Source organism: Acromyrmex echinatior, chromosome 3 (assembly GCF_024713525.1).
Source record: "Acromyrmex echinatior isolate Ae372 chromosome 3, ASM2471352v2, whole genome shotgun sequence".
In the NCBI taxonomy this organism is placed as follows: Eukaryota; Metazoa; Arthropoda; class Insecta; order Hymenoptera; family Formicidae; genus Acromyrmex; species Acromyrmex echinatior.
Window position 1 is genome coordinate 9,967,863 of NC_141854.1, and position 20,268 is coordinate 9,988,130.

The 20,268-nt window shown below is 28.8% G+C and overlaps 5 protein-coding genes across 10 annotated transcripts; 3 read left to right on the top strand and 2 right to left on the bottom strand.

The window, feature by feature from the left end:
- Positions 1 to 107: 107 nt before the first annotated feature.
- Positions 108 to 2,254, top strand: LOC105146318 (proteasome subunit alpha type-6). The gene is made up of 5 exons (XM_011056482.2): positions 108 to 314; positions 466 to 560; positions 739 to 820; positions 1,524 to 1,953; positions 2,055 to 2,254. Exons 1-5 carry the CDS (start codon positions 239 to 241, stop codon positions 2,110 to 2,112), a joined length of 741 nt encoding a protein of 246 aa, XP_011054784.1. The 5' UTR covers positions 108 to 238; the 3' UTR covers positions 2,113 to 2,254.
- Positions 2,241 to 3,724, bottom strand: LOC105146317 (small ribonucleoprotein particle protein SmD2). Its single transcript, XM_011056481.2, has 3 exons — positions 3,574 to 3,724; positions 3,098 to 3,353; positions 2,241 to 2,429 (listed from the first exon to the last, which is right to left on the bottom strand). Coding segments are annotated over exons 1-3 (363 nt in total). The 5' UTR covers positions 3,576 to 3,724; the 3' UTR covers positions 2,241 to 2,324.
- Positions 3,725 to 3,813: 89 nt separating this feature from the next.
- Positions 3,814 to 7,548, top strand: Galt (Galactose-1-phosphate uridylyltransferase). Of its 3 annotated transcripts, none has more exons than XM_011056479.2 (8): positions 3,814 to 3,963; positions 4,574 to 4,693; positions 5,139 to 5,222; positions 5,290 to 5,459; positions 6,055 to 6,260; positions 6,461 to 6,689; positions 6,846 to 7,062; positions 7,161 to 7,548. In XM_011056479.2, exons 2-8 carry the CDS (start codon positions 4,681 to 4,683, stop codon positions 7,406 to 7,408), a joined length of 1,167 nt encoding a protein of 388 aa, XP_011054781.1. In that variant the 5' UTR covers positions 3,814 to 3,963; positions 4,574 to 4,680; the 3' UTR covers positions 7,409 to 7,548. The 3 variants fall into 3 exon arrangements, with proteins under 3 accessions (XP_011054781.1, XP_011054780.1, XP_011054782.1); XM_011056478.2 differs by having other exon boundaries at positions 3,844 to 3,998; XM_011056480.2 differs by lacking the exon at positions 3,814 to 3,963 and having other exon boundaries at positions 5,277 to 5,459.
- On the bottom strand, positions 7,414 to 9,761 carry Uba4 (Ubiquitin-like activating enzyme 4). Its single transcript, XM_011056477.2, has 5 exons — positions 9,256 to 9,761; positions 8,857 to 9,070; positions 8,407 to 8,705; positions 7,848 to 8,315; positions 7,414 to 7,751 (listed from the first exon to the last, which is right to left on the bottom strand). Exons 1-5 carry the CDS (start codon positions 9,452 to 9,454, stop codon positions 7,600 to 7,602), a joined length of 1,332 nt encoding a protein of 443 aa, XP_011054779.2. The 5' UTR covers positions 9,455 to 9,761; the 3' UTR covers positions 7,414 to 7,599.
- Positions 9,762 to 12,366: 2,605 nt separating this feature from the next.
- Positions 12,367 to 20,089, top strand: LOC105146313 (uncharacterized). 4 transcript variants are annotated; one of them, XM_087404120.1, is made up of 6 exons: positions 12,367 to 12,643; positions 14,198 to 14,229; positions 14,299 to 14,443; positions 14,771 to 14,957; positions 15,149 to 15,505; positions 15,640 to 20,089. In XM_087404120.1, the coding sequence occupies exons 2-6, from the start codon at positions 14,217 to 14,219 to the stop codon at positions 16,060 to 16,062; spliced, it is 1,125 nt and encodes a 374-aa protein (XP_087260246.1). In that variant the 5' UTR covers positions 12,367 to 12,643; positions 14,198 to 14,216; the 3' UTR covers positions 16,063 to 20,089. The 4 variants fall into 4 exon arrangements, with proteins under 4 accessions (XP_087260246.1, XP_087260245.1, XP_087260247.1 ...); XM_087404119.1 differs by having other exon boundaries at positions 12,367 to 12,616; XM_087404121.1 differs by having other exon boundaries at positions 12,368 to 12,643; positions 14,318 to 14,443.
- Positions 20,090 to 20,268: the final 179 nt, after the last annotated feature.

The window sequence follows — 20,268 nt, forward strand, 5'->3', positions numbered from 1 at the left end:
CCTCTGTCGTTCGACTGTAACAGAATACTCGACTGTAGTTGGTTGGTTCTTACATGGAAACTAGGCCACTATCAGAAAAAATTCGGAACGCACTTACATATGTATCCTTTCTGCACCAGTGTAGAAAGTTCAACTACAAAGAACAGACCTATGATTTGACGTTTTCACAGCAAATTGGTCGAAAAGCCGTGGACAGGAATCATAATCGCCGATTTCTGTATTTTCTGTATAAGCGAACATGGCGCGTGGTAGTAGTGCTGGTTTTGACAGGCACATCACGATCTTTTCACCGGAAGGCCGACTGTACCAAGTAGGTAAGGATCAAAAATATCTCAGGTGCTAATAGTTATCATATAATCTTCAACGTCGCTCATATAGATCTATTAGTTTGCATTTTATATGATGACTTGGTGTGATCTGCATTTTGAAATTTATTGAAGTGCCTTTTTTCCTTGTATCTCGTAGAATATGCCTTTAAAGCTATCAATCAAGGTGGCCTGACGTCTGTAGCTGTCAAAGGGGTCGAGACAGCAGTTTTTGCAACACAGAAGAAAGTGCCTGTAAGGATCTCGTAAACAGGATCTTCCTACTAGAACTTTAAATTTAGTTTCTTCCAATTCTTTGTACATCTTATTAGTTTAACATTTTATTAGAAATGATAATTTAATATTTAGAAATATATGTTTCAGTTAATAATCACATTTATATCAAAGTAATATATTGTCTTCCTTTTTATAGGACAAATTACTTGATGCATCCAGTGTCACTCATGTATTTCAGCTGACCGACTATATCGGTTGTGTCATGACTGGTATGATAGGTAAGTTCGGATAATCTTTAGTTATGTCAAACTTAACGTTCTCTTTCTAATCGCAAATTGGATGCATTCTGTAGACACTCACCTAGTTTCCATCAAGGGTATAATCTGGATCAGAATAAGAACCAACTACAGTCGAATATTCCCCTGTTATAGTCGAACGAGGGGAATGCTCAACTGTAGTTGGTTGGTTCTTACATTCTGATCCGAATTAAACTCCCGATGGAAACTAAGCCACTGTTATATATTAAAGCTATAGTGCACTCTTACAGAAATGTCAAAGAGCTTCCACATGGACTGATATTTTTTTTATCAGACATTCTGTATTTTCTATTATACTTATCGGTTATGCAATATGTCTTACATAGAAAATATCAGTCAATGTGAAATTAATTATTTTAAGTATTAAAAGTACTGTTCAGTATTTTCAGTAGTAAATTGGTATCAAAATTGGTATTCAGTATTAGATTGTATTGGTATTCAGTATTAAATTTTTATAAAGGCATAAATTGATGTAAAAATGTAAATTTATATAAATATAGAAACAGATTAAATTGCAAACTCCTGAAAATATTTTATTGTATTTAGATAAAATATATAATTCGTAATTTGAATTATATTTGCATTTTACTTTTATACTCGAATATCACTGCACAATAGCTTTAATATACATTCAATTAAATTCATTGTAATTCCTATTCCACAGCCGACAGCAAGTCTCAAGTACAACGTGCGCGATACGAAGCAGCTCATTTTAAATATAAGTATGGCTATGAGATACCTGTGGACGCTTTGTGTCAGCGTATCGCAGACATTAGTCAAGTATATACGCAAAATGCAGAGATGCGACCTCTTGGATGTTCCATGATGCTTATTGCATATGACAAAGAGAAAGGTCCATGTATTTATAAGGCCGATCCAGCGGGATATTTTTGTGGGTATAGAGCTATCTCCGTTGGAGCAAAACAAACGGAAGCTAATTCCTATCTCGAGAAGAAATTAAAGAAAAAACAAAACTATGATTACGACGAGACTATACAACTAGCCATTACTTGTCTGTCTACAGTCTTGTCTGTAGACTTTAAACCAACTGAAATTGAAGTGGGAGTTGTATCAAAGGACAATCCCAAATTCCGGTAATTTATGAGATAATTTTATTAGATATTAATATTTTATATGTAGATATCAAAATTTTATTTTCCATTGCTTTTTTTTATTAACAATTTTTCTGTTACAGTATACTGACCGAGCAAGAGATTGATAAACATTTAACCGCAATTGCCGAAAAGGATTGATAATGTTGTATACAATTCATAAGAAATAAATATGTCCTGCCTGATACACTTTTTTACTTAATATTTAATGAACAAGATTAAAGATTTGTGTAGAAAAAGGTTTATCGCGTTAATAAACGCTGCTGTGGTCATATCAAAAAAATTTATTTCCTTTATTATATTATTAGTCTTAGCAATATTAAATTCATAAAATTAAAATGATTCTTAGATTATTACTTTCCTGCTGCAGTTGCCAGTGGATTTCTCAGAACCAAGATGACAGAATCTCCACGTAGAAACATTTTTGGAATAAATCTGTCTTTATTTACTGGTTTTGCCTATTTGTAAATGATTAAGAACATGAATATTATTAATAATTTACATAATCTATATTTACTTTATTTTAATTTTTTGTTAGACTTAGAATATCTTAAATGTATTAGAATATTTATTACATCTTGAAATATCAGTTAATTATATCCTTTTCCTTCTAAATTCAAAACTTACTCAACAATAGATTCAATTTTTTTCATATTAAATAACAATTATGTAATATATATATATATATATATATATATATGATGTATCAAATAATTCAGCAATAAATATCAGGTAATTTGATACAAATTTATACCAATGAAAATAAATCTAATTAAATAAGAGAAATTCTTATGTTTGATCCCCTGGTAGCAAGCTACGTCATTTATCATTTTGTCGTCAGCTTGCTACCAGAGTCAAAGCCGACTTTAGTGTTTAAATATTTCTATGTAAATTTATATACATAAAGATTTTGCTGAATGCATTTTAAGAAAAAGATTTTGGTGCTGTTTACAGAATCAGATATGCGATCATAGAGAAATACTGATTTATTTCGACCAAATATTTCTCTTATTTATTAAATAATTTGGATAATCACCGACAATCCAAAATTTAAAATAAATTTTAGAATTATTTAATAATAAAATACAATTTGAGTAATTTGCTAGAAATACATGTTTATACATACCTTCTTCTTGCCTTTTCCCGTACGTGGAAGTTCTGTCCACATCTCTTTTACATTTTCTAAAACCATATTACAATGTCTATCAAAAGCCTTTACTCGTCCTAATAACTTTTTGTTGTTTCTGCAGTTTATTAATACTTGGGTATTATTCTTCACTGATTGTGTTAAAACTGAGAGAGGTCCTGTGTTAAATTCCTCCTCTTCTCTTTTTGCTAATTCCTCTGGCGTCATCTCAGATTTTGGTTTGGTTAGAGACGACCTGATACACAAAAAATATATCAATAATATATTACATGAATATAATATATAATACTAAAAATGTTTAGTCAACTTTTTATACGTTGATAACTAATAATGCAAATAAATAAAGTAATGCTATAATTGAGGTTATACTTGACATAAACAGTGATAGATTAACATTATATATTGAAATATCAATGAAATTACACAAGAAATTATAAAGCAAGTACTTAACTTACATTTTGTGATATTTTTGTTAAACAGCACTGAATATTATCAATTCTTTTACGATAAAAAGATACTAATTCCTTCTATTTTTCGAAACGATCGCATTTATCTACTGCACACTGGACGCGATGAGCGATGAACGAAACGTCCAATGAAAATTCTGCTATGCATCATCACGTGAGAAAAAGCAGAGTTTTCATTGGATATCACTCTTCGCGTCCAATATGCAGTAAGCATTATGGCGGTTGTCTGCTGCATTGGACAATGGTCAAAGCGCCGGTTGTATGTTACAGATTACGGCCAGTATAAATGATCCTTTAACAGATAGCAGTCTAATAATATATAGACGTCTGTGATTTAGCTCTGCTCATGTCGTCGCCAATTGTTACTGCATTTCGTCGGTATGACAGGTTTTCTAAAATTTTCTAATCTGAAGGTTAATTTTTTTAATATCTTTCTTTTGTTTAACGAAGTACATTGATGCTTTTTTTCTCAAATCATTGTTTTTACGCCCATGCAATGGAATGAATGTATTTTTATCATTTTTATCAAAATGAAGGACGAAAGAGTTAAAATAAACAATTATGTAAAAACATTGTTTATATCCTCGTATAAATCATATTTGATAAAATTCCAATTAACTATAATATCTATATTATTTTTATTAATGTAAATAAAAAAATTATGTATTCTTAGAATTTTTAATTAATTTTGTAACTATTTGGTATGATAGAAACAGATTAGATAACATTAATTATATGTTATACTCAAACACTATCGTTGAACAAATTTATTTTAGTTAACCATTGTCAAAGTTTATTGATTTAACCGGGAGAGAACTCACAATAAAATTTTTCTAACTATATATAACTCGGCCATCCTTATCTTTTTTTGTCAAATAGTAAAAAAGTTACATATCCTCTGCTCTTTCATGAACTTTGATTCAAATTTTATTTATCTCGACTGACGTAAGATTATACCTACATGTTGATGTATTCGTTATCTATACAGAAATGTGATTCATGTAAACACGAAAGAAGAACAATATTCAATAATTATCAAGCATAACAGAATTTCTGTCACGGAATTTCAGTTATTCACTGAACATTTATATAAAAATGTCGGTGAAAGGTAAGTGCAGTCATTATTATACTATAAACATTTAATATCATTGTCATTTTTAATGTGAGATATATTGATAATTTTTTTATCTTCTAAAAAATAGGTACATTCTATATCTATTAATAATAAAATTTTATCCATTAATATAATCCAATTTTTTTTAAATAACATGAAATGGAAATTATATTATGATAATATTCTGTATTATAAATTTTCATATGGCTTAAAATGTACAGAGAAAAGATTATCTAATCAAATACGCAAAATGATAAAGTATCTAATCTGTTATATAATATTGCAGCTTTAGTATAAACTGATATATGAATACAATATATTTCTTACAAGTTTTTTTTCATAATATCCTAAAATTTAGGATATTTCTGATATTATTTTGATAATGAAGAAATATCCTTTAGAACTTAAAGAATGGTCTAATTCTATGAATTTGTGATAGATGACGAATCATTAGAAAGAAGCAAGAATGGAACAAAAGATGTATCAAAAAATAACGCCACATCATCAGCATTTGATCCAATTGGTTAGATATAAATAATAATATTTTTCAATATCTAATAATAATTTTTTTATTAAGATTTCTTTTGCAGAGCATCAACATATAAGATATAATCCATTAAGAGGAGAATGGGTATTAGTGTCACCACATCGTATGAAGCGACCATGGGGAGGTCAAATAGAACATAATATAGATGAGGAGCTTTCAGATTATGATCCCAATAATCCCCTTTGCCCAGGAAACGTTAGAGCTAGTGGAGAAGTTAGATTTGATATATTTTGTCTGTAATATACTATAATATCTGTGAGTTTTAATGGTTTCCCAACGTTTTACCATAGAAAACGAATATTTTATTCTCTTTTATATATGGGTTCCAAATGCAATAGATAATTTATTTTCCATGATAAAATGTTGAAATATCTATTAAAATGTCTCACCTTGTACAAATAATGTTTTGCTGTTTTAATTCATATCATTAAAATATTAAAATTCTTAACTTGATAAAAAAAAGAATACTTTTTTATATTTTAATATTAGATCGCTTGCATTTTTATTTATATTGATATTTTATTATTCTTTATTTACAGAGATTTCTTGACAACAAAATTTTTAATTTTAAATATTTGATATAATACTAGAAGTTCCATAATAAAGCAATTTATTTGATCAAATCCATTTGCATTATTAATGTATGAATAATTAATTTTTTTAATTACTTGCTCTTTGCCCTTCTTTTATACCACATTGTTTTATATGTATAGAGCTTTACTATTTATTAATTTTAATTTTTTTATATATAATATGTTTTGTTCAATTGCTATTAATTCATTGAAGAGATTGATGTTCCGTACTACAGGTAACTCCAATGTACCAAAATACGTTCTCGTTCGTGAATGACTTTCCCGCTTTACTAGAATCGGTACCAAATCCACCGAAATCCGATGATGAATTGTTCCAAATGGGATCTGCTAAAGGTACCTGCAAAGTGATGTGCTTTCATCCAAAGTCAAATGTAACATTAGCATTGATGAAGATTCATGAAATCAAGGAAGTAATCAAACAGTGAGTAACATTGTACAAAAAATGTGCATTCAGAGAGATGCTATTAGTGTGCGCATTATTTGTGTTGTTTTATCTTTCTTTTTTATCTAATGTAAAATAAGAATAAAATAATATAAATAGCGTTAATAGCGTATTCCCGAACACTCTATGTACTCGAATAGTCATTACTTTTGAAAAATAAACATTGTATAATGCAACAGGTGGATCTACGAGATGTTGGACTTGGGTAAAAAATGGATCTGGGTCCAAATATTTGAAAATAGAGGCGCTTTGATGGGCTGTAGCAATGCACATCCTCACTGTCAGATATGGTCCAGTTCGTTTTTACCAAATGAAATTAGAATAAAAGATGGATATCTCAAAGATTTTTATATACGTAACAAGAAACCTCTTCTTATTGATTACGTGCAGAAAGAAATTTTAAAAAAAGTTGGTTATTATACATAAATAATGTCAATTTTGATATAATATAGATATTACTAATATTGATATAATGTGAAAAAGTTCAAAAGTAAACGAGATTTATCTTTATCATCTAGGATTATTTTTTTATTCAACTTTAATTAAACTTAAATAAATTTACAGGATCGCATTGTAATAGAAAACCGTGATTGGATAGTTGTAGTGCCATTCTGGGCAGTTTGGCCATACGAAACTATGATATTACCCAAAAAGCAAGTAACTAGAATGCAAGAATTATCAGACAGCCAACAAGAATCTCTAGCTGTCATCATGAAGAGATTGTGTACAAAGTATGATAATCTCTTTCACTGTTCTTTTCCATATTCAATGGGATGGCACGGTAAAGAATAACAATCATCAGATATTTTATTTATTATTTACATATTATTTTAATCCAACATAATTTAAAACTACTGATTCATTAATATATAATTAAAGGTGCTCCAATGGGTCCATATCAGAACCATGATTATCCATATTGGACTTTTCATGGACTATACTTACCACCTTTATTACGTTCTTCTACTATAAAGAAGCACATGGTCGGTTATGAGCTTTTAGCTCAAGTACAAAGAGATCTAACACCAGAACAGGCAGCAGAAAAATTAAGAAACTTATCAGATTCTCATTATAAACATCCAGAAACTAGTCTAACTGTAGAGGAAATAGAAAAATATTCGAATTAAATATATATATATAAAAGAAATACAATATATTTTCGATAACCATATATATAAAAATCTATAAATGTAATAAATTTTTATATTATCTTGATGATTTTACATTGTCTTGATGATAATATTCAATAAAAGATATATTAAAAGTATGTTATTATATCACACACACAACACGTGTGATACAATTTTCATTTAATATATTAATATTTAGGAAACTTTTGATCAATCTTATTACTCCAAGCATGGATACCTCCAATTATATCTCTTATTTTTAAAGTATCTTCGATAAATATCTTTTTCAAATATTGAACAGCCTTTTGTGAATCATTTCCACGTCTACACATAAGATATACTGCAAGAGTAAATACAGTCTAAGATTAATTCTATCAATCGCATAAAAAATAATTTAACAAAAAATTATAATACGGAGATATAAAATATATCTTACAATCCACTGAATGATGCTCTTTTTGCATCTTCTTTATGTTGTCTTTTATTAGCTTTAAATTGTGATCCTTGCTAAGCTGTGCGAAAGGAATATTAATGGAATCCTGTAAGTGACAGATTCGATATTCTTCAGATGAACGTACATCAATCATTATGCGAGATTTTGATTCCGTTTTTATGATCTTATTATATTCTTCAACTGATATTCTTTCTTCTTTCTTTAATAAATTTAAATTGGGATCTTTATCATTAGCTTTTGCACCACAAAATTTTTCATAGTCTATTAACTCGTGTATAATGCGATGCTCCCCGCAAACTGCACAGTTTATATTTTTTGGACGTAAGCGTACATTATGGAATTTAGTTTCTGTGCCATCAAATAATAAAAGCCGTCCTGAAGTTACGTCAGACATATTAAGTATTATTTTTAATGTCTCCAGTGCTTGCAACACACCAATTGTTCCTACAACTAATATTCATCATGAAAAATAAAAATAATATTTAATTGTAAATTGTGAAACATATGTATATAGAACTTAGTAAAAAATAGAAAAATTTACCTGCACCAAAAATACCACCTTCTCCACAGCTTGTTACAGTTTCTGGTGGTGGTGGTTCAGGGAATATACATCTATAGCAAGGACCATTGTAATTAAATACTGATAAACTCCCTTCAAACCTCAATGCTGATCCAGAAACTAATGGTTTACCACTCAAAACACATGCGTCATTCAACAAATAACGCGTAGCTACATTATCTGTAGCATCTATTACAATATCATAATTTTTTATGACATCCAAAGCATTTTTACTATCTAATTGAATCTTATATGGAATGACCTTTACGTAACTATTTAGCCTGTGAGAACAAGAATACAAAATAGATTTTTTTTTAATGTGAAATAAAAAATAAGAAAAGACTATTACATGCAAAAAACTTAATTATGTCTGTAAAAACAATTTTCATCTCATTTCAATCAATATACAATTAATTCATAATGCTGTTATACCGATTAAGACTTTCTGCTGCTGCGATTACTTTAGCGGTACCTATGCTTGATTCTGTATACAATAACTGTCTATGAAGATTATTTATTTCAATGTCATCATAATCTACTATGCCAATGCAACCAATGCCAGCACAAATTAAATACAATGCTGCAGGGCAACCAAGACCACCAGCTCCGACAATAAGTACGGAACTGTCCTTTATCTTCTTTTGACCTAAAAAAATGAGAATCTATCAAAAAATTATGTACTATCTTTTTATACATTTTATATATATACATATATATATATATATACACATGTGTATATGTGTGTGTATAAGAATTATATGCTACCAATATTTTATTAAGAAATTTATTATACTTTTCTTTATGTATATTATAAGCAGTTTTATGGCATACCTTTCACACCAACTTCTTTCAAAAAGAGCTGCCGGCTGTATCTACAAATTTCGTCGTTGTTTAAACCATATTCTTGAGCAATTTGTTTTTCACGTCGCAAATGAATTAATTTAGCCTCTTTCGTACGTAACAATTCACGTAATTCGGTAATTTCTGCTACTAATTCGTCTTCACTTATATCTATCGCTATATTATCCATTGTGTGATTCAAAATTTTACTTTTTTACTTTTTTTAATTCCTTGAAATTAGTTATACAAAGGATAAAAGATGATAATAATTATCGATGTAAAATTAAAAATATCAATAATAATTTTGAATATTTAATATAAAAATAATATTAAAAATAAAAATCTTAAACTTGAATCAAAATGTACGTAATATATAGGCCCGATTCAACTATATACTCAATCGTAAAAAAAAATTATTTAAATCAAGTTAACTGTTAAAAGTAATATTTTTTAAGGTTAGGAAATCTGTCTTATTTATCATGTGTATGATACATATCATGATCACGTGGAGAAATCTCGCACCTGCGTAGTAATGCAAACTTTCTTAGCGCGTAAAAATAGCAGATTGTTTTAATATACATAAAATAACCAGACATATAATATAATAAAAAAATTATTACACATATATATATATATATATATAAAATTATTATTATTATTATTGCTTGAATACTGTTGAAAAAGAGATATATGATACTAAATACATATATAATTAAATCATAATTATGGAAACTATAACTCTTCGTTCAAAAACTTACAATTTAAAATAGAAGTTATTATATTTTAATTAAATTTATATTATGATATTAATAATAATTATACATTTGCATATATATGAGTTTGCAAAATATGTGTATGTATTTTAATTTTTAAATGACATTTTGATGAATAAATTTCTCATGTACATATACATAATACTTTTAGGAATTTTGTATATTTTAAATTTGTAAAGATTTCTGAAAAAAATATTTAATTTAAAAAAAAATACTTAAACTTCTTTAGATTATATAAGTTTTATTAATATTCTTTAGATTTTATAAGTTTTTTTTTAGGAAATTATAGAATGAGAAATTTTAGAATGTATATTTTAGAATTTACGTATAAAAAATCCGAATTAAAAATAGAAAAGATTAGAAAAGTAGAAATAATTTAGATTCTCAGCATTTTTATTGCAAAGTATTGTTATTTGTATTGAAAAGATGTAAAAAATTTTCTAAAAAGTTATAAAGTTATATAGAAATTCTGCAAAAAGTTATGTGAAGAATTTTAAGAAAAAAAAAATTTTTATACAATTAGCTATGTTTTTATCATAAAACACAATTTTTTAATATTACAAATACATGAAATACAGGCAGTCTAACACAAATAATACAAATTTGAAATTAGTTTTACCAATATATAATACAAAGTGCATAAGAGAGAGAGGAAGATTCAGTAGAGAAAAACAAGATGAATAATGCACTATTCATTCCGAATAATTGGATAAAATGTACAAACATTGATTTAACAATCATAATTTAAGGTGATATATCGTGTTATTTCCGACCGAAATGCAGAGGACGGCGAAAGAGAGCGTAAAGTAGATGGCAAATCATTATAAAATTTTGTTGCAGTGTAAGAAAAGGCACTCTGAAATTTAGACGTGTGATGTGTAAGACATGAAAGTTGGTATTGGTGATGGATATCAGGATAAGAATCAACATTAAAACGAATTAGTTTACGAAGATATCTGGGAGTATTAGCGCGAAGAACATTATAAGTCAGGCAACGTAAATGGACTATGAAGTATTGAAAAATATACAGCCAGAGCGTTGCAAATAAGGAATAATATGATCACATTTTCTAACATTAGAAGAAACGAAGACAGGAATTTTGGATTAGTTATGTTCTATAAAGGTGACGTTGTTTGAGACAGTGGATATATATAGTGTCAGCATAATCAAACAGTGATATAGAAATTGTGTAACATGCAATTTTTAAGAGACCGACATGTTTCGCAATATTAAAATACACATAGATTACACGATGGATGTCGATCTCATCATATACGCCCGATTCCATGACTTGTAAATCGAGAGACAGAAATTTATTAAATCCCAAAAAGATGTGCAATTGCTCGTTATTCTTGTAAGAGTATTAAATTTCATTGTTTCATATTCAATATATCATTGTACTTATTGCGTTTTCATTGCTTTAGATATTATTAGGTGCGCAACTAAGTTCTCGCTATTATTTTGATGAAAATGCCATCAAAATAACAGCGAGAACTTAGTTGCGCACCTAATATGTTATTGTAATATTTTGTTTTCACTATTCTTATAGATTTTAACATGAATTTTAATTTATGATGCTTGTGAATTTTTTGCGCACTTTGACATCGATATGGACTTTTATCTTGACTTCTAACTTATTGTTGCGGATATAATATCAGATCCACGATGACAGGATGCGATTTTATAGATGGCTATTTGTTTTTTTGTATTATTTTATTAATTGATCTGTTTTAGTACATTAATTTAGTACATTATTTTAGTACATTAATTTAGTTTATCTGTTATATTTAAATTTGTTTTATATGTAACATTGAGGATGACTCGATCGGGCTCGAACCGACATTTGTTATTTATTATTTGCTTTAGATCATTAATAATTATATTTGTTTCCTTTATTTACGCATTTACATTGTTGTTTTTTAATTTATAGCCTTTCTTTTATTTTTTACTTTTATTATTAAACCATATTATATGATATATATTAATTATTTGTTTCAGCGAGTATTATACGTACAATATTGGCAATGCAAGTACGTTTAATTTTTAACTAATATTGATTTTATATTCGACAACATTGGCGCATTACACTGCCAATATATTCAATAAATTGTATCAATAAATTGTGCTAGAGATGTGCTCGGCGGTTTTTACAGCAATCATATCATATATTCCGTGTGTTAGCAGATTTGTTATATGTATATGTATATTTCCTGGCATTCTGCCGACAAAATTCGTAGTAGACCATTTGTAAATTTATTTTTGATTAATTTGCCAAAGATATTTGGCAAATTTCATGCTTAGCAACCGCTTTTCGCCACGCGATGCGCATGATTGTAGGGGTAAATTGTGCGCCGCAGGGGGTGCGCGAGACGCACAATACGAGGACGAAAGCACGCGGACAAGTATCGTCGAGAAGGATAGTGCGTGCTGTACAAAGTAGCACGACGACGTGCGCATTTAACGTCTGATAGTAGATGTCTGATAGTAGAATTATGGTGCGAGCTGCAAAGGGTCGAATACTCGATGCATCATTCGTGACGGCCACTCTGACATTCACGTTGCTGTTGTTCGTCGATCAAGTAAGAACGGCGACAGGGCGACCGTAGGTTCGTCGGGCCATATTATCGTTTCCGTTTGTAGGGTTATTAAATGCATATATCTCGTGAGAGACACGTTTACGTTACTGGAGACGCGTTCCGTTCGCACCCTCTCGCCCGTACAACCCTTGTCCATTCGGCTCCTTCGTCACGTTTTCGATCAATACACGCCCGCCGCCGTGTTTGCCATTCATACATAAGTCTCTTAGTCTTTTCCATGCTCCTTTAATCCATTGATGGTCGGCGATTCCCATTTCTGAGATGTAAAATGTTATTATGAATTAAAACAGTTTTTTGAATTTTGATAAATACTATATAATAAATAAAATAGCTCTTATTAATAAATAGCTATTTTTTAAGCTTTTTATAATTTCTATAAATATGCGCGTTTCGTAAATCAAAGTTTTTAAGATAATATATTGTTGTAAGAAATATTAGTATAGAATGATTTTGGATTTAAATCTTTAAAAAAAAGTTGAATATATGTAATTCTTTAGGTGGTAGTGGATGATCAAAATAATTTTAAAAATTTGTTATAAACTTTATTCGATTTGTCATGATCTGACTACTTGTAGCCTTGATTTGAAATAAACAAAGAAAACTTGCACATTTACTCTAAGGAAATAAATGAATGTCGAAAAATAATCTCCTTTTTTCCTTATTTAATTTTACGTGTAATAGCTAAAGGCTACAGCATATAAAAAAAACTTAAGCACTAAGCTTTTTTAGATTTTTGCTATTTACATTATTGTCTTCTCTACTCTAATTGATCAATTTGCTTAGCTCCGATTACACCATTTACGTTACTTCGACTTTAAACGAAGCTTAAAAATTTCTTTCTTTTTTTTTTAAAGTCGATAGAGAAACAGAAAGAGAGAGTTTTAATCCTCGTTTAAAATTAAAGTAGGATTAACTGGGCCTTACTGCTTTATGTTTTTTTTTGTGTGTCAACCTTAACATTTTAGGCACAAAATACAATTTTTCAAGTGAAATCAATAAAAACTAATATTTAATGATTTTAAGAAATAAAAGGATCTTTAAGAAGTGAAAATAACATGGATTTAATTAAAATTTTTATAATTTTGCGGTCTTTTTTTTCCCCTCAATTATCGCATCGTTTTGCGATCATTGTTGATTCATAGAAAATTATGGAAATTGCAATCGTTTGAACATCTTGTTGAACATCATGCTTGAAAAACAATATAATCTTGTAATTTTTAAAATAAGATATAAATTGTGTGATAGAAATAACCATCATTAATAGAATTTTTCGTATTTGTATTTTTTATAATATTGAATTATATTTATTGTTTTCTGATGAAGATTCATTTCTTTGAAATATCGTTTGATACATTAATATGCTTTATGAGTATGTATTAAATAAATAGACAATTTCTTTTTAAATAGCTTATTGAATATAATTAATGAAGAGCGGAATGCAAAGAGAGGGGAAAAATGTCTTTCTCAATTGTATACTTTAGATCATTCTATAACCAATTTATTTATTATTAAAAAATGAAAATGAATAATATACATATAATTATAATTATCTTGTTTTTTAAGGTGTCTTCTAAGCTATGCAATGGAGAGCATGTGTAAGTCTTATTTTATAAATATGATATAATATTGAATTCGTAACTGAGAAATATCGAGTAAATAAAAAGATGCAAATTTGCTTTTTAGCTGTTCTCCTCCACAGGAATGTTGTCCTCATGGCTGTTGTTACAGTGCATACTTTACACCGCCAGTGCATCCAGTTCATGTTTCAGAAATGTTCAATTTCATGATTTGGACTTATTGGTATCTGTGGTTAGTATATCTTTTCAATATTTTATTAAATAACGATATGAAGTAAAAAGGAAATAAATTTTTTGTCCTTTTTATTTATTATGATTTTCAGATTATCATTATATATGAAAAATAGACTATTGCACTAATATCCTGCGTTGGCTTTTATTCCCCTTGAAAAATTATTTTAGATTATTTTCGTAGCATAATTTTCAGTTTGTTCTAATATACTGTTCATATTGAACATAATTTTATTTTACATGCTATATAGTAGTCCTGCATAAATGATTACTTTATTATTAATATTATATAAATCGAATAACAGAACTCGAAGTATCTTGTTTACAGGGTAGTAATACTTGTAGCCTTAGCTATAGCCGTAACATACGGCTTTTGGCTATGGAAACGTTACCGTTCGGCATTATCAGAAGATGGCACGTCCTCGGAAAGAACGTCCACAGGACCTTGGTATCCACCTCCTCATTATAGTCGATGCAGTTCCTTTGTTCAGGCATTACCACCACCATATAATGAGGTATTTAAAAAAAAAACTTATCAATTTAACAAAGAACTTGAAAGTATTATGAAAAACAATAGCGTCGATTGCACATAGTATGTGTACACGCTATAATAAAATATGTATAATACAACAAGTTTTACAACTCAGAATTTTAAATTTATATAGTAGTGAATAAAATCTACTTTTATTATCTAATTTATGCTCAGGTAACTGCAAAACCAGACCTTTATCCCTTAGTAATTGGCTACGATGATAGTTCGGGCAAAGGTACTTCTGGTTTTGTAATGCGCTACTTCAGATCGTTGTCGCATGCAAGCACATTGGATTCGTTGAGCTCTAGTTTTATGTGTAATATGGTAAACGAAGCGAATACTATTATTCCGCCACCGTATTCTTGTAACAACAGCATCGATGAATTATCAGCAGTAGAGTGTGAAAGAAGAGAAACTGGCGACATTGGTTCTATCGTCTCCTTGACAAATCACAGAACGACCTCTGACATATCAAGTCTTGGTGCTCAATCACCTTGTTCTCCACCGAGGGCTACCAGTCCAACGATAGAAGTATGCTTTTAATTATATTTCAAACGAATTAAATTATAGTAGAGTAAATAATAATTAAACTTAATGTTTACATATATCATAAAAATAATTGTGCGAATTATTTCGTAATTAATTTTTATGTTTATTATTTCCAGTTGCGGGAATTATTGGACAAGATACAACAACTTCCTCATTTATCTAATGGGCATTCCACTACCATGCATTGCCAACAGAATCAAGCCCCGGTCTTGTATATAACAAGTAGCGATGGTATTACGCAACAACGGCCTTTAAGTCCCAGCGACGTTGGTTCGTACAAAGTTAGAAGAACCAGAGGCAAGCTGTACATGCCGTTGGGATTGCCGAATTCGCGAAGCAAAACGAAGCGATGGTTATCGCGCTCCGCACCAACAACACCTTCAGGTACAATACCAATGTCCTTCTTGCCAGGACAGAGTAGAAGGCCCTCAGAAACCGAAAACAACAATCAACAAGCGGTGCCATTGCTTTACGAGCAAGACGAAAATGAAACCAATAATGCAGATCATCCATCGGATGTTCCACTGCTCGCTGAATAAGAAGAAGAATGACAATCGATATGACACGGTGTCTAAGCCGTTCGTGCCATTTCGACATCGCAATGACTTCGCGTAAGGATTATCGATTCTGTACACATGTATACACTCACATACACATACACACATATACACATACACATACAACAGATTTAAATATTTTTTAATATGGCTCTGACATTCGATTATCATGTGTGTCATATCATAAAATTATACACGTTCGGGACGTATTTAATATGTGCAACCTGAAGAAAATCTAAATCTAAATTTATATTTTGTTAAAATATACATATACAGAACACAGGCAAAATATGATATTCAAATAATAATACATACATACGAAAGATTTAGAAATGTTTAAAAATTTAGCTATTATAGATACAATTATTAATTATGTAAAATGCTTAAACTGATTGCTAGAATGTCAAAACTTTTACATTATTTTATCATCATGCTCGAGCATCTCTACATAATTATTTTGATCGTTCAACAACATTATTTTCAGATATGTTTGCGATCTGTGTATCTTTGCATATATACATAAATATGTTCTTACTTATTTTTTTAATTTTATGCTTAATCTTTCATATCTATATGTAAATTTAGCGATATTCAATTGGCAAACTTAAACATAATTTTAAATCACAGATATGTAGACATGCATACGCCTTGAGTACGCCCCGAATGTATCTACTTTATATGATCAGGCATACATAACGCCTATTATATGAGATATTGTTAATCGATTTTCCGATTACTGTTAACCGATTACTGATAAATGCCGCCTACCTTTTTAAACTAAAAATTACAAGAAATTTGAAGGAACTATACGGCTGTCTTCGATGAAGTGACTTAAGGCCTTATCTGCAGTTTTAGAATTCGATTCATACTCTGGACTACTTACGATTTTAAGCATTAACTCTTTAGCTGCAGTATATTTCAAATAAAAGCCGTCCTCTATATGCGAAACGGTATTTACAAATCGATCACTGAAACACGATCGGTTCTACTAAAAGTAGAACCACGTGGATAATTTAAATGCTCTATATAAGACATTTGCTGTTTTTTTCTAACACGTTAGAAAAAATTAAAAATACAAGATCACAGATTTATCACTCTTTTATTGCAACAGTATATTTTCAGAAAACCTTAAGAAGTAAATAAATAAATAGATAAAACATAGAATAAATAATAAATATATAACATAATATATAAAAATGTAACACATTTTTAGGTAACGGATATATAAATCGGCAGTTTAACATTAACCAATAATTAAATCTGTCAAAAACAGATTTTGTAAAATGTCTATTACAAATTTTATTAATAAAATGCAAAAGTATAATAGAATCTACTAACATATGATGGCAAACTGATTGTAAAAATGGAGCAAAATATACACATATATTATATACATTTTCTGCAGCTAAAGAGTTAAGAAATTGGAATATCGTGATAAATAAGTACGTGCAGTTTGCTTTACTGAGAAATGAAACAAATTTTGAATCTCTTTCTAGTTAGATATGATTTTCAACTGACGTTATTGATACAATTGTACAACATCTTATCACCTTGTATTTAATATAAGCTTCGCTTCTTTTCAATAGACCTCTCAAATTCACGATAAACGACATTATTGCATTTATTATGAAATATAAAATTATGATATTATAAATTGCATATTATTATATCAAAATGGGAAATAAATTTTTTTTCGCTTTCCCACGAATGTGTGTTATTCAGTGGCGCACAAATTTACGAAATAATGTAGATTTGTGTTGATATAATGACAGTAAATGATAAAATAACAGTGAATGTTTTGCGCTTTACTTACGAAAATATTTTAAATTTTGATTTATAGAATATCTGATATAGAGAGCGCATACACACCGAAATTTATTGCGTGAATAGATATTAAGTTTTGGTAACTGTCTGATTAATATACATAATTTTTTATTATAAAATTTACATAGGTTTCATCGATATGTATGCATAATATTCCATCCAAAAAAAAAACTGATCGAAAGAGAGCAGGAGTTAGGACAATATTGCGCAATTATATAGAAATATGAACCATGCGGAAGTAATATATACGAGATACATGAGCCATGTACAATGCAGATTCCGTCAAAAGATAACAATATAGACTACAGAAATTAATAGACAAAGCTCGTAACGAATATAGAAAGATATCTGTTTAATTTTAAACAAGCAGATGAGATTACTATTATTATAAATACGAATGCAAACAATAAAAGCATAAGGATCAAGATATTGGACTAAAGTATAGTTTACATGCATGTATATCTACTTGATTATTCAGATAACCAAATATTTCGAAAACAGATTTTTTTTAAATGTTGCTACAAGTATTATCGGTAGGAGGTTAGTAAAAATACAACAGAATTTGCTAGCAAAATATAATGGCAGATTGATGATAGAAATAAAGCATAGAATAACATGTTTCGTTTTAATGATTGCAAAATGACATTTTGCTTGTTTTCTGCTAGCATTCTACTATCAGATTATATTAGATTAGCCAGCAGAAGTTAATTCTGTCTCTGTTGGCAGGACATGAACAGATACAATTGATGTTAATCAATTCTTCTCTCAAATCTTAATATTTCGGCTCAAATCATTGATTAAAAACAATTTTTATACATCTTATAATATTTAACAAAATTTTTTATATTTTTAATTTAAAAAATTTCTAAAAAATATCTTAAAAGTCTTCAGATTTTACAAGTTTACTTTGAAAATAATAGAATGAGAAATTTGAAAATATTTCAAAATTTACATCGTATATAAAAAATTCTAAAAGGGATATAAATTTTTCAGCACTTCTAAAAAGTATTTCAATTGATATAAAACTGAGAAACTCTAAAAGATTATATGGAAAATTTACAAAAATTTTCACCATCAGAAATTTGTTGGCATATTGCTAGCATATTTTAATAAACTGCTAGCATATTTTACCAAAATTTTACTTGCTGAATACTTTTGAATTTCAGCATATTATACTATAGTCATCTATTGTACAATCGAGAACAAAAAATACTATCTTACTCCAATATAATAAAATTAAAATGCAGCTTCTCCTTCAACGATCTACCAATTACCAAAGGAGAAGACGTAATGAAATTCATAAAAGAAGACACTTTGTACAAATAATTTTATACTCTCTATACACCTGAACTAGACAGCATTTTGTTTCTACCATTATTGCGCACAATTATAGTTGTTTATAGGTACTTTGAATTACGTGAAATTCTCAATTTTATTATTCTAATTTGATCTTTAAATCGAATTATTTAGATGCGTGTGTGTGTGTGTGTGTGTGTGTGTGTGTTTGTGTGTTTGTGTGTGTGTAATATGTATTATGTATATAATATTCATACAAGTATACATATATATATATTTACACATACAAATAGAAGATACAAATAGAATATTTTTACAAAGTTACGATTAATTATAAAACATGGAAATTGTGCTTATTTATATATTTCCGAAAATATGGAAAATAATTTTAAACTTAATCTAATCCCATACAGCACAAAATTTGCAGCAATATCATTGCAAAATTTATGCAATGTTGCAACTTTTGTGCAATTTTGTGCTGTAGGGGATTGTTTATATGTTGTCCTTTGTTTAATCATTTGCAATACAAGTGTGGAAGTTAGTCACTTGTTAAAATAATTATATACCGCGCGTGCACACACACACACGCACACACACACACACACACACACACACACACACACACACACAGTTTATTTTTAGTATACGAAAAATATAAAATACCTGCATTGTAAACTATACTTCTTAAGAAAAATTCTCTTTATGTACAAGATACCAATAATTATATAAAAATTGTTGAAAAATATATTCAATAATGTAATAGATTTTAGTTCTAATAATGTAAAAGCAGTCACACACTTTAATTGTACTAACATTGTTCATGTACATCATGCATTGACATGTATTTTTTTATGAAGTCAGATATAAATAAATTCAAGCTTTTACGAAATGTTCCTATTGTTCATTTTCCAAATTTATTCAACTTCAAAGGACTAAGCACAAAAAAACTTAAGCATCAATAAGTAAATCAATATTTTTTGAATTGTTTATGTTATTGCCATACGTTCTCTAATGTTATTGGCTGATGTTATTCACTTACGTATTGTCTTTCGTTTTTCTGTGTAAACT

Coding starts and splice junctions, on each gene's coding strand:
- LOC105146317 (XM_011056481.2), bottom strand. Junction 2,430..3,097: donor CGGGAAAAGGCAAGAAGAAG/GTATGTATAAAC, acceptor ATTTACAAATAG/GCAAAACCAGTAAATAAAGA.
- Uba4 (XM_011056477.2), bottom strand. CDS start 9,454: ATGGATAATATAGCGATAGATATAAGTGAAGACGAATTAGTAGCAGAA. Junction 9,071..9,255: donor GAAAGAAGTTGGTGTGAAAG/GTATGCCATAAA, acceptor TCATTTTTTTAG/GTCAAAAGAAGATAAAGGAC. Junction 8,316..8,406: donor AGGTGGTATTTTTGGTGCAG/GTAAATTTTTCT, acceptor GATGAATATTAG/TTGTAGGAACAATTGGTGTG.
- Galt (XM_011056479.2), top strand. Junction 5,460..6,054: donor ACGTTAGAGCTAGTGGAGAA/GTTAGATTTGAT, acceptor TCCGTACTACAG/GTAACTCCAATGTACCAAAA. Junction 7,063..7,160: donor ATATTCAATGGGATGGCACG/GTAAAGAATAAC, acceptor ATATAATTAAAG/GTGCTCCAATGGGTCCATAT.
- LOC105146318 (XM_011056482.2), top strand. CDS start 239: ATGGCGCGTGGTAGTAGTGCTGGTTTTGACAGGCACATCACGATCTTT. Junction 561..738: donor CAACACAGAAGAAAGTGCCT/GTAAGGATCTCG, acceptor TCCTTTTTATAG/GACAAATTACTTGATGCATC. Junction 821..1,523: donor TGTCATGACTGGTATGATAG/GTAAGTTCGGAT, acceptor CCTATTCCACAG/CCGACAGCAAGTCTCAAGTA.
- LOC105146313 (XM_011056476.2), top strand. CDS start 12,512: ATGTCTGATAGTAGAATTATGGTGCGAGCTGCAAAGGGTCGAATACTC. Junction 14,444..14,770: donor TGGACTTATTGGTATCTGTG/GTTAGTATATCT, acceptor TCTTGTTTACAG/GGTAGTAATACTTGTAGCCT. Junction 15,506..15,639: donor CTACCAGTCCAACGATAGAA/GTATGCTTTTAA, acceptor TATTATTTCCAG/TTGCGGGAATTATTGGACAA.